General features: G+C 35.7%; 1 protein-coding gene across 2 annotated transcripts in view; it reads right to left on the reverse strand.

Moving 5' to 3' along the window:
- Window positions 1-13,969, reverse strand: part of LOC106883331 (solute carrier family 12 member 9) — a 117,742-nt gene that overhangs the window by 12,648 nt on the left and 91,125 nt on the right. For both annotated transcript variants that reach the window (XM_014934298.3, XM_014934297.3), the window contains exons 2-6: window positions 12,505-12,639; window positions 8,294-8,428; window positions 7,320-7,474; window positions 4,200-4,371; window positions 59-166 (exon numbers count right to left, since the gene is read on the reverse strand). In XM_014934298.3, the coding sequence (XP_014789784.1) occupies window positions 59-166; window positions 4,200-4,371; window positions 7,320-7,474; window positions 8,294-8,428; window positions 12,505-12,639 (705 nt within the window). The remainder of the gene's footprint in view (window positions 1-58; window positions 167-4,199; window positions 4,372-7,319; window positions 7,475-8,293; window positions 8,429-12,504; window positions 12,640-13,969) is intronic.

The raw sequence follows: 13,969 nt of genomic DNA on the forward strand, positions 1-13,969 counted from the left end.
AGAGAGAGAGATGGGGAGATGGTGAAGACAAAAATTGAATAAAAGCTCTTCTACATACCTGACATATTAGCTCCATTCATAATCCCTGTTATGCTGCTGAACAAAATGGAGAACACAATTCCAAAAGTCATCTTGGTGTCCGTACTGTAATCTGTTGTGTAATTCTCTGTAAAAGACCATCATGGCAATACTTTTAGTTAAAATTGTTTCCAATATGGAGGTAATAATGATTTCAAATTTTGGCACAAGACCAGCAGTTTTGGTGGGGATAGTTAAGTGCAAATATGACTATTCACTTCACAACCAAGAAGTTTTCAGGTTTAGTTCCACTGCCCAGAACTTAGGTAAGTGTCTCCTACTATAGCTTTAGGGTGATCAATGCCTTGTGAGTGAATTTGTTACACAGGAATTGTATGGAAGTTCAATGTGTGCATATGTACATGCATAAATGTTGACATCCTATGATATTGCTTGCATCTCCTTACATTCCTTGTTGACATAACTGGTCACTCTATACTTTTGAAGAGCCATGTTATAAAAAAAGTTCTTTAATTGAAAAGCAGGTAAGAGATAGCAACATCAACCATAAAATTCTGCCTCAGATTTGTCTCCAACCCACGTCCATGAGCTATACTTATCATGGAAAGACATGTTAAATGAATGAATGAACCAGTCAAAATGATCGAGCACCCTGCCATTAATACAACTAGCTGTCAAGACCACTCCAGGCAGTTGAGCTAATTAAGCCTAGGTATCTACACAAGACTAATTACTGTTATAATGTACCAGTTTTATGACAATGAATATTCTCTCATTTTTATAATGACGTATATCTAAAATATTCTTTTTTTGATACAATATGTGTGTGTGTGTGTACAAACATATGTACACACATGCACAATGTATATGTATATGCATATATATATATATATATATATATATATATATATATATATATATATATATATATATATATATATATATAAACAAATAGTAAATGAGTATATGCATATATACGTACAGGTATGTGCATACCGACATCCACCTGTATGTATAGGTGCATATCTGGGTACAGGACTATATATATATATATATATATATATATATATATATGTATGTATATATATAGCAAATGAAAGACAGAAGATGGAATATTAGTTATACAGGGTGTCCACAAGGTCTGGGTACATGGAGTAAATAAAATCATAGCATAAACAATTAGATATAAGAAATTATTATTTCTTATATTTAATTGGTACATGGAGGTCTGGGTACATGGAATAAATAAAATCATAACATAAACAATTAAATATAAGAAATAATAATTTCTTATATCTAATTATTTATGTTATGATTTTATTTACTCCATGTACCCAGACCTTGTGGACACCCTGTATAACTAATATTCCATCTTCTGTCTTTCATTTGCTATATATATATATATATATATATATATATATATATATATACTAGCAGAGATACCCGGCGTTGCCCGTGTTACATGCAATTGAAGGATGAGACTTTTCTCTTATACTTCCTGTAAGGAACTGGAATAGATATGATTCGAATTTCATCAAAATTGCACATGAGGGTTCTTTCCCTCTTTACACACCCTAAAAAAATTCTAATCATGAGACATGTATCCCATACTATTAATCTTTATGCACATATTCCAAAATTTCAGTCTTCTGGAACCTGTAAAAAGGATTTTGCTCCTGAAAAATGGAGCTCATGGAGCTCTAAAATATGGGAATGAAGGCCCCTATTGGGGGTGGGTGTGTTAATGTCAACCAGAGATGTTGAATTGTGGGGAATGTTTTTAACTTTGGTCTTATAGTATACCTGTATATATGTGAGAGTATAGTTTCACTTTAATAGTTTCAGTGTGAAATTGAAAGTATTAAAGTGAAAGTATTTGAAATTACAGTAGCGACATGTTATTGTTTCACTTTTGACACATAATACTGAAATAGTGGAGGAGATATGATATTGGTGTGGGCATGTGTTAATTTCAAATGACATTGGTTGTGTAGTTTTCGAGTTTTATGGATTCACACAGACACATATTCTCATCTTTATATATCTGATATTTATGCTCATATTCGAAAATTCTAGTGTTATGGATCCTGTAAAAAGGATTTTGCTCATGAAGAATGGAGCTCTTGGAGCTGAAAAATGTAGAAGTTAAGGCCCCTATTGGGGGTGGGTGTGTTAATGTCAAGCAGAGAAGTTGAATTGTTGGGAATGTTTTTAACTTGGGTGTAATATGTATTGTTTGAATTTCTTTGAAATAGGAAATATATGTATCTTCACTGGGTTTGTAAAAGAGAGCAAAGCTACAGGAAACCAAAATACGAATGATCACGATAATTAGTAAGCTGCCCTAGCCTAGTCGTTACTACACCCCGATGTAGGATTCCTCACCATACAGGTGACAGGTATAGCTGTAAGATGCATTACAGATCTGTAGCAATTGGAAGGGTATGACCCAATTGAAATAACAACGTGTGACATTTGGAGTAAAGAGAAATGAAAGTGTCGCCTCTGGAGTTTGCAAATGACCACTATACCGATAGGTAACTGCAGAAAAAATTTACAATCAATAAATGTCTTAGAACAACCAGTCACTCATCTGGGAAGGCCTTGAAATCAATGTTACCAACTGGGGACTATGTGTGACCCAGTGATAATAAAAAGTGGAGGCAAAGATGCGTCTCATTTTCTTGACAATCTATGCACCACATTGCAGAAATCACAATGTAAGTATATCTGAAAAGATATACTTGTACCATTGAATTACAAATAATGCTCATCTGTTATGTTCGGGTGACCCTATAGGTTCCAATAGTACAACTGTATTCGTCTTTGCTTAGGAAAAATGACTAAATTGTGGGTGTGAAGTCCCCATGAATGGGTCTTTGTGACTTCTAAGAAGAAATTTTAGAAATATTACTTTATTTGTGTGTAATCTGTATGGTTAAAATTTCATCAACATCAAAAATATATGAATTTTCATGGTGGTTATGGCCGTTATGCATAGAATATAATTTCTAAATTTCATAAAGATCCATTCAGTACTTTTTACGTAGTTTTGGATAAAAAAAACAAATGACTAATGTGTGCGTTTGTGTGTATGTGTGTGTGTGTGTGAGTGTATATATGTATAGATATCTGTATGCATGTATATATGTGTATATATGTGTACATATTACATGTACATCTATATATACATCTACACATATGTATACATATACATGTATGCATATAGATCTATATATCTATATATATCTAAACATATACGTGTACATATACGTGTACATATACATCTATATGTATACATATACATCTCTCTCTCTGAAACCATTAAAGTGAAAGTATCTGTCATTACAGTATCGAAATGTGATTGTTTCAGTTAGTGGAATAGTTTCATTTTTAAAGTGAAAGTATTTGACATGAGTGTTTTTGTTTCACTTTTGACACGTAATACTTAAATAGTGGAGGAGATATTATGTTGCTGTGGGCTCGAACTATGCAAGAAGTTAAACATTTTTTTTGACTAAAACACAACAGGGACCCTAAGTAAGGCACGTGTAAAATTTGAATGAAATTGGTTGTGTAGTTCTTGAGTTTTAGGGAAACACACACAGACAGACAGACAGACAGACATTCTCATTTATATATATATATATATATATATATATATATATATGGCATCTGATAGGTTATTAGGATATACACACACAGACACACATACACATATACATATATATTATATATATGTATGTATGTCTATGTGCGTGTGAATATATATATGTTGCTAGATTCGCAACATAACCTGTATGAAACTATTCATTACTGGGGAGAAGGTTTATTTCCATGGACATTCCGACTTCCTTCCCTCCACCCTATTCAGATTCAGATTATATTTAAGATTCCTTATGGGTATATATATATATATATATATATATATATATATATATATATACATATATACATATATACATATATATATATATATATATATATATATATATATATGAGAGAGAGAGGGAGAGAGAGAGAGAGAGAGAGAGAGAGAGAGAGAGAGAGAGAGAGAGAGAGAGAGAGTGAGTGAGTGAGTGAGTGAGTGTATGTGCATGCTACAGCAAACCAGATAAATGGAGAAATGAAATTACATACAAAAAAATAATGTCACTTACCATAAAGATTCTGTTTGAATGTGGAAAATTTTAATCCTGTATAATTGCCAAAGACGTCTGAATAATTAGACATCTTATAGACTAAAGTGTTACTACGTGGAATCGGCACAGGAATGATGTCTTTCTTCACAAGGAAACTGATTATTGTCATCAGTGTACAGAGGGAAACAATCTACCAAAGAAAAATTAGGTACAAATTAACAAATTAAGTATATGGTTTATACGTAAGACATTTGGGATATCATAGTTCATAATTTTTCTTTCCTTCCACAAAGTGCAACTCTTGATCTCATTGTGGTGCGAAAGTTAAATGAATGAATGTCAGAGCTATGCTGTTGGGGACTTCAAGTCCCCGGTAGGGCCACCCAAGGTGGACAGGTCTGACACTGGCGGTGCTAGGGTCACAACCCAGCTAACTGGAGGGCAATGGTGAATTTCAGAAAGCATCTGTTCCAGGATCCAGGGGCTTCCTGGTGGTGTTGGATCACGTCTGTGGGCATCCCGTACTGAAAAGGTGGAAAACAAGGACAACCTGCCACCGGTTGTGTATGGTGGCTTATGAATACAGACAGAAACTGTTTTCTCTTGAAACTCCTATGAACTCACAATGTGGTGAACTCAATAGAAGCTGGCTTAACACCCCCTGGCTAAATGCCGTTACAAGGTAAAAAAGAAGACATATTTTTTCTTTCATACTTTGACATCTATTTTCTAATATTTGCAAGAAAGAGTTAATTTCCTTTTATCCTCCTTTTGTCATGAATGTTGGGTAATGACTATAACAGTACAATTGCGAATATAAGTAGCCAAAATGGGATTCCTCGAAAGGATTTCTCATGTAACATTACTCACTAGGTTGTAAATGAGTTGTACCTGTAATTCAAGGGGTTAGCCTTGATACGTTCTGTATCATACTGATTCTCCCTGAGAACTATGTTAAGGGTATACATATCTGTGGAATGCTCAGCCACTTACACATTAATTAATGAGCTAACTATTCCATTAATTGGATCAACTGGAACTCTCATCATCATAACCGATGGAGTGCCAATACTATGACACATGAGATTAAAATGTTACAAAAAAGAATCATAAAGGAGATGCTTCAAGCCAAGCCAACAAGTAGGAAACCCGGGGGTAGACCAAGAACAAGATGGTTGGATAATAGCCACAGTCTCAGTTAGTCATGTTTGGGCATTCAGCCGGAAAGTTGAATGATTGTTGCTTCTAATAGGACCCTATGGAGGAGGTTCCTGAGGACTCTACTTCCATGATCTTCCCGGATATAGTGGGCAGAATACAGGGATGAGTGGATGGATGGACGAACAAGAACATAGTTCCTTGGTTTGATCAGAAAACTGTCTGTCACTGCCATTGCTGCCACCGTCACCACCATCACCATCTAAATTGATTGATGGAAAGAAAAGTTCACTTATTCCAAGCTGAAGAATAGGAAAGATAAAAACACACAAGACACAATGATTGTTGGGTAACAATGCAAAACAACTGGTCCCTTTTTAGTCCAGACTATTATTATAGACTTTATGTCTTCTATCCATCCATCCATCCACCCATCTTCTCTCCGAAGAATAGTGGGTAGAGAAAATGGATGGTTGGATAGTTAAAAAAGAAAGTAGTGCCCATAACCCTTTACAGGGTCTCCAAGAGTGGTGGGAGGGAGAAATAAAGGCATCCTCAAACCAAAGATCTAACACAAATGTTTGCAAAAGTGTGGATCTGACTAAAGGTACCCAACATGTCAGCATATGGTGTCTGACAGGGTGATTGATTGACCCTTTTGATACCAACCCAGATGAAACCACCTCTGGCTCTGTAGTACAAATGTCTTGTTTTCAAATTAAAATTTTCCACCAAACCTTTGTCACAATTTATGTTCCTAACACTAGCTTAATGATAACTAAGTCATTTTACTAAATTGTTTGTTATATTTAAAATTAATTGAAAGAAACACAGAGCATCTCAACAAAAATATGGTAACAAAAGGGTTAAATCTTCCATCCAAGGAGGTCGTGGTAATATTTGAACTCAGAACACAAAGAACTGGAACAAATACTACTTAGAGTTCTGCAAATCCACTACCCAGGATTGGCACCTTTTTAACTGACACCCAAAATAATGAAAGACAAAATTGACTTCAGTGAAATTTGAACTCTGAGTGCAAATAGTTAGGACATATACCACAATGTATTTTATCTAGTGCTCTACTGACATGACATTCCTGTAGGTAATCATGTTACTGTAAAATATAAATGGAAATTGCTACTTTACCATTCAGTTAAACAAGAGCAAACAACATCATACAGGTGCAAAACAATGGTTGTGGTCAATGTTCTATTTAAACTGCATGGGTGCAAAACTGTGCAGTTGCTGCATTGGTGTTGCACACATAAAAAGGTTTAAGTTCATTTTTATTTACAAATAAAGGCACGTGCAGGGCTGTGTGGTTAGGAAGTTTGTTTTGAGACAACATGGTTTTGAGTTCAGTCCCACTGTAGAGCACCTTTGGTAAGTATATTCTACTGTAATCCTGAGCTGACAAATGCCTTGTGAGTGAGTCTGGTAGATGGAAACATTGTAGAAGCCTGTTATATATATGTGTGTCTTAAAAAGCACTGGTTCTAGTGCCACATAAAAAGCACTGGCTAAAAAACATTGGTGATGGTGCCATGTAAAAAGTACCCAGTACACTCTGTAGAGTGGTTGGCATTAAGAAGGGCATCTAGCTCTAGAAACCAAGCCAAAACAGACTATGGAACTTGGTGTGGCCCCCGGCCTTGCCATTTCCTGTGAAACTGTCCAACCTATGTTAGCACAGAAAAGGGACGTTAAATGATGATGATGAAGATGGTTGTTTTTGTGTTTGTTCCCCCTCCCCACTTGACAACCAGTGTTGGCTCGTTTACATCCTAGTAACTTTGTAGTTTCACTGAAGAGACTGAAAGAATAAGTACAAAGCTTAAAAAAAAAAATAACTACTCGTGTTGGTTTGTTTGACCAAACCCTTCAAGAGAGTGCCCCAGCAAGGCCACAGTCCAATGACTGAAGCAAGTGAAAAAAAAAAAAAGATGAAAGAAAAAGGAAGAATAGACAGATACTTACAAGTAAAATGAAGGCAGAAAACCGAGCGAACATGGCTCCTCCAACAAAGCAAATAGCAAGGCAAAGAAAGAGGCAGATGGTGGCATACATATAGTCATACCAATGGTTGGTTTCATCGTACGGCAGATATACTGTAGAGTTAGATGTGAATGTACCTGCAGACATAAATAACCAAAATGTGGGAATAATACCACAATTATTGCTGTCAAATTCTGGCAACACAAGGCCTGTAATTTCAAGGAGCAGGTAAATCAATTACATTAATCCCAGTGTTCAACTGGTACTTATTTTACCAACATTGAGAGGGTGAAAGGTAAAGTTGACCTTGGCGGAATTTGAACTCAGAACATAAAGATGGACAAAATGCTGCTAAGAATTTTGCCTGGTTTGCTAACGATTCTGACAGCGACCTGCCTTACTAATACTGCAAATATTGGTTTTAAATTTTGGCACAAGGCCAGCAATTTCGGGGAGCAGGTAAATCGATTACACTGATCCCAGTGTTCAAGTAGTACTTACTTCATCAAACCCGAGAGGATGTACAGCAAAGTCGGCCTTGGCCAACTTTGAACTCAGACTCAGAATATATGCAGGTTTACCCAAGTTTACCAAGGCAAAAGCCGTCATCTCTGAGCTCCTAAATATGAAGTTGGAAAAAGTTTTCATTTCAGTTACACAAATTACCTTTCACACACACACACACACACACACACAGTTTTTTGGTTTCTTCTTTTTGTAATATTGAATTTTAAAATAGGTAGAAGACTAATATAAGATCAGTAGGAAAACACTATCACACTGGATAAGTTATATGTGTATATTTGTATGTGTGTGTGTGTGTGTGTGTGTGTGCGTGCGTGTACATGTGTGTATGTAGATGTGTGTGTATATATGTATGCAATGCTTGTACACACACCCACACACACATGCATATCTGCATGCATTTGAGAAGAAAAGTATAAATAAGGACTTACCACTTGGTCCAAAGTTCTGAATCAAACCTTCTACAATAGCAGAGGTGTAAAGAGAACAAGAGAAGACATTGGCTACAAAAAACAGGAAGCCAATACTTCCACCAAATTCTGGTCCCAGAGCTCGACTTATCATATCTGAGGAATTATAGTTAAGTAAATGTGCAGCAACAAACTGATGGAGCAATGACTAACCTATTAACAACATGGTAAGGGAGTTCTATTTTAGTAGTTCGGTACAAAATAGCTACAAAAGCAAGAGCAAACTCCAGTTAGTATGAGCAAACAAGGAAACCTCTTGACCTGCTAGAAATAACAGTAAAATCTCCCTTGATCCACACTTTACTGTTTTGTAAAAAGTAGGGGTATATTGGACAATGTAGTCCTAAATACTTCTAAAAAGACTGGGTGATTGTGAATGGAGTCTCTTCAATCATGGATTTGCTTGGTTGGGATTGACCTGGAGCTAAACAATACATCTAGGTTCTTATGTAGAGTATCAACTGGACATATAAGGGTTGTCTAGTCATTTGTCCACCTCAAGGTGTGTTGGCTTGTGTATTTCAATGACCCTAGGAGCTCTGCCAGTGGAGCATAAGCCCCTGGCAGAGCCTCTCATGTGGACAAGCTAAAGGTTAGACACTTGACTAATATGAACCACCTTTTCCCATTGGTAAAAATTGGTTTGTATAGGACTAACATCCTACCCTAGAAAAAAGCACAGTTACAGAAGCTCCAATGACAATTCAAAACTAACAAGACCTGAGAGAGGAAGGCCTTCTCTCAGGGAAACATATGTCGTAGTACAACAAAATCCGAGAGGATGCTGCAACAAGGAGCAAGGATCATAAAAGGTAAAGTTTCTTCTTCAAGTTCTACCATTTCATAAGGGCTGGTTTCCTGGTTTCCATTGCATATATATTCTCCACCTGGAGAGGATACCAGTCCCTTGCAGGATTACTCATTCTTGCCAGCTGAGTTGACTGAAACAATGTAAAAGGAAGTGTTTTGCTCAAGAACACAACATGTCACCTGGTCTAGGAATTGAAACCACAATCTTACGATCATGAGTCCAATACTCCTAACCACTAGGCAACGTGCCTCCATGAAGCAAGGATCCAACTGGAGAGAAGCAGAAATAAAACTTGCTCACTCTACAAGAGTGGAGAAAAGTTGTTTATGGCCTATGCTCCATAGGGAGTAAAGGGCTTTAGCAAGTCAGTTGTTTATAGTACCATGATCTGTATCCTTTGTCTGTGAATTAGCAAAGGAGTTTGTAGATACTTGTTCAGCTAGTTCAATATTGTAACTAATTTGTCTTTAAGTCTTCCAATACCATATTTTTAATGAGACTGCCTTCTATTAAGGAAGCAGCATATTTTTTTTCTAACAAGTGAGTAGTCAGCCTATATTTCTGAATTGATAGTCTATATTTCAAATGTTGAATAGCTTATATATTCCTAATGTAGACAATCTATATTTCTAATGATTAGACAGCCTATATTTCTAATGAATAAACAACCTAAATTTCTAATGAATAAACAACCTAAATTTCTAATGAATAAACAACCTAAATTTCTAATGAATAAACAACCTAAATTTCTAATGAATAAACAACCTAAAGGTATTTGTTTCCTCACAGAAGACAGCTAAATAAAAAAAACATTACTATTGAGCACTTTATGGTAGATGAGATTAGAAGTGGAGTCTGCTAGGTTATGTTACGTTTCCTCTTGAAGTCAGTACATAATATACATTGAGCAATAGGGTGTGGAAGATAAGCTGATTATGACTCATACGGTATTTTCTGACACACAAGTTGATATAGCATAAAGAGTAAATATGTAGTGTAAACATTCAAACATTGACACTATCATTACAAACTGTGCTGCATTTCTCTTGGTGAATAAATCAATCTGCTATTGTAAATTTTGGCCTGAGAAATTTATATGGTATACCAGAAAATACAAAAAATTTAATCATAGATTATAACTATTTCACTTCATCACTTATGTTGATAAAGGCACTTGAAAACCACCAATTTCAATTTCTTGACTTCTGAAACTTAATACAAGCATTTTAATATAATTACTAATAAGTATATAACTACTAATTAAGTATATTCAATACAACTACTTATTAAGTGTATTCAATATAACTACTGATTAAGTATAACTACTAATTAAGTATATTCAAACATCATCTGTGGATGAGATAAATTTACATAGCCTATATACTGAAAAGTTCTGTTGTTGCTATTATCTCTGCCCACTATGCTATTAGGTTGTCAAGTATGAAATTTGTAGAAAAGACAAAAAAGTTTGCTAATGTTTTATAAATACAAGGAATAGTTTTATTCATCCAAGTATGCACCCATATTGTCAACACTTTTGCCACTTTTGCAGTAGTTTGTCCAGCCTGGAACTGCAAAAGCAATCTAGAGTCAATAAAATCTTGGAAGGCCTGTTTTATAGCATCGTCGGAATTAAATTTTTTTCCTTTCAAAAAGTTATTCAAATTCTGGAAGAAGTGGCAGTCAGTGGGGGCAAGATTAGGTGAGTATGGTGGATGATGGAGAACTTCCAACTCCAACTCCTTTAGTTTCGCCAATGTCATTTTTGCAATGTCTGGTCTGGTGTTGTCTTGCAATAAAATAGGAATGGATCTGTTGACTAATCTCGGCTGTTTTTTTGTAAGTTTCTGCATCATTTTGTCCAGTTGGCTGCAATATACTTTGGCTGTGATTGACGAGCCAGTTTTAATGAAATCATAATGGATCACACCTGCACCGGACCACCAAACACACACCATCAGCTTCTTTTGATGAATTTTGCATTTTGGTCTGTTTTGGTAGTTTGTCTTTGTCCAACCATTCTGCTGAATGTTTACGGTTGTTGTATTGGATCCATTTCTCATCATGTTACAATTTGATTAAAAAATGATTCATTTTTGTGACGAGAAAGTAGCATAATGCAGGTTTCCAAACGTTGCTGTTTCTGATTTTCATTGAGTTCATGTGGAACCCACTTATCCAACTTTTTCACTTTACCCCTTTGAACTAGGTGAGTCAATATTGTTTGCTTGCTAACACCAAACAACAACAAAAATTCACAGGCACTTTGAGATGGATGTGATTCGATGGTGGCTTTCAGTTTGTCATTATACACCGTTGTTTCTGGTTGACCGCATTGCTCACTTGTAAAGTCAAAGTTACCAGAACAAAATTTTGCAAACCAATTTGATACTGCTGTTGTGTAATAACATTAGAATGAAATACTCCATGAATATCCCGAACTGTAGGTGATGCTGTATTTCCAAGAAAGAACTCATATTTCAAAACTGTACGAATTTTTGACTTATCCATCTCTAAACAAAAATAGCAAAAAACAACTTATAAATACACTATAAAGCGCAAAATGAGTTAGAATAAAGAAATAGATGTGTTAGCTTTCTAACAAGAAATAAAGATAGTTAAAATATAATAATGGCACAAAAATATACCTTACTACAAATTTCATACTTGACGACCTAATACTAAGGTTTTGGTGTACTCCAGTCAGTTGGTGACCCTTTGACCCTATATAAATTTCTATTGCATGATACAATTTGTATCAATTCCTGTAGGTATATATGTATATGGTTGGTATATTAGTAGACAACTCAGTTGTGATGTATAAATATCAAAAATTGTATCCACTCCATTGTAGAGTGTAGTTTCATTCTACAACCACTTGCTTATGAGCCTATCTTACTTCTACTGCACCACTTCACTCAACAAGTGATTAAGTAAATATATAATATATTATTTCTTTTATTGACTGTTCTATGTTACATTATTACATCATCCACCATATGTTATTTATTTATGACTTATTTATATATTTCTATACATTGGATTGTGTCAAATGCATGAAATATAACAACCACACAATACATGCTGCAGCACTAGGATGTTAATTCATTTACTGAAAGGTGGTATTTCACTTTGTTGATAATATGAGAGTCACATTTAACATAACATGCATAAATCTATGCATTGCAAATTTTTCTGGGTGTCTCTTCATTTGCCATTTTCAGGCAGCCAGAAGCAAATCAATTCTGTAAATGTTTCTCCAGCATAGCATGGCATAGCATGCAAGCTTGCTAGTAAATATATATACACAAAGAAAGAAACAAACAAACATGGAATATATTTGAATTGTATAAAAGGATACAATAGGCCCCTCCACCTTCAACAAGTCCATTGGTAGAGATTGCACAAATGGAGAGAACGGTTAGCAGCAATATCACATATGCAATGACAAATTGGCTAAGTATCACAAGAATTCCAGCTTGTCCAATAGCAAAACCTGGAAAGAAATATATATATATGATCAACAGATGAAATTCAGAGATTCTCAGTATAGAAGACACTTAGTAGTACTCAAATGATTCAAATTTGAACTCTGATGTCTTTACAGGGGATCAACTCCATGGGGTAAAGAATGGCTATAAGTAGGACCAAGCTGAACAAATATGAAAGCAGTTATGTGGATAAACAAATTATATATAGTAAATATAACAGCCTGGATATGAAATACAGAGTATGTATATATGCATACATGTGTGTGTATTGGCACTCCATCGCTTACGACATCGAGGGTTCCAGTTGATCTGATCAATAGAACAGCTTGTTCGTGAAATTAACGTCCAAGTGGCTGAGCACTCCACAGACACGTGTACCCTTAACATAGTTCTCAGGGAGATTCAGCGTGACACAGTGTAACAAGGCTGACCCTTTGAAATACAGGCACAACAGAAACAGGAAGTAAGAGTGAGAGGAAGTTGTGGTGAAAGAGTATAGCAGGGTTCACCACCATCCCCTGCCAGAGCCTCGTGGAGCTTTTAGGTGTTTTCGCTCAATAAACATTCACAACGCCCAGTCTGGGAATCGAAACCGCGATCTTATGACCGCGAGTCCGTTGCCCTAACCACTGGGCCATTGCACCTCCACATATGCATACATACAAACTGAGAAAAAGCAAAAGATGGAAGCTTTCAAAAATGAGTTTTTAAGTATAAATATATAGATATTTATATTAATACAACCAAATTACACAGAGTAAAAATGACAGAGTAAATCAAAGGGGTGGAAAAAAGGTGTTATATGAATACATGAGTAGTTTTGTAGTTAAGAATGAATGAATGCAGGTGTAAATTTATGGTTAGAGAGTTTGCTACATAAATTACATGTTCTGAGTCCAGTCCCACTACAGGCACATTGGGCATGTGTCTTCTACATTAGTCTTAAGTTGAACAATGTGCTATGAGTGGAATTTGGTAGATGGAAATTGCATGGAAGCTTAGAAGCCTATCATGCATAGTGTGTGCGTGTGCATGTGTGTCTGTGTGTGTGAGTATAGACACATCATCATCATCATTCTGCCAGCTCACTGGCAGAATCATTAGCACATTGGATGAAATGCTTAGTGGTATTTCATCTGCTGCTACATTCTGAGTTCAAATCCCATCAAGGTTAACTTTTTACCTTTCATCCTTTCAGGGGTTGATAAATTAAGTAGCAGTCAGGTACTGGGGGGTGGGGGAGGAGGTTAATGTAATCACTAAACCGCCCCCACAAATTCCAGGCCTGGTACCTATAGTAGAAAGGATTATTATTATTATTTGATTTGACTCAGG

The sequence above is a fragment of the Octopus bimaculoides genome, chromosome 3 (genome assembly GCF_046866305.1).
Source record: "Octopus bimaculoides isolate indiv1 chromosome 3, ASM4686630v1, whole genome shotgun sequence".
NCBI classification, from domain to species: Eukaryota; Metazoa; Mollusca; class Cephalopoda; order Octopoda; family Octopodidae; genus Octopus; species Octopus bimaculoides.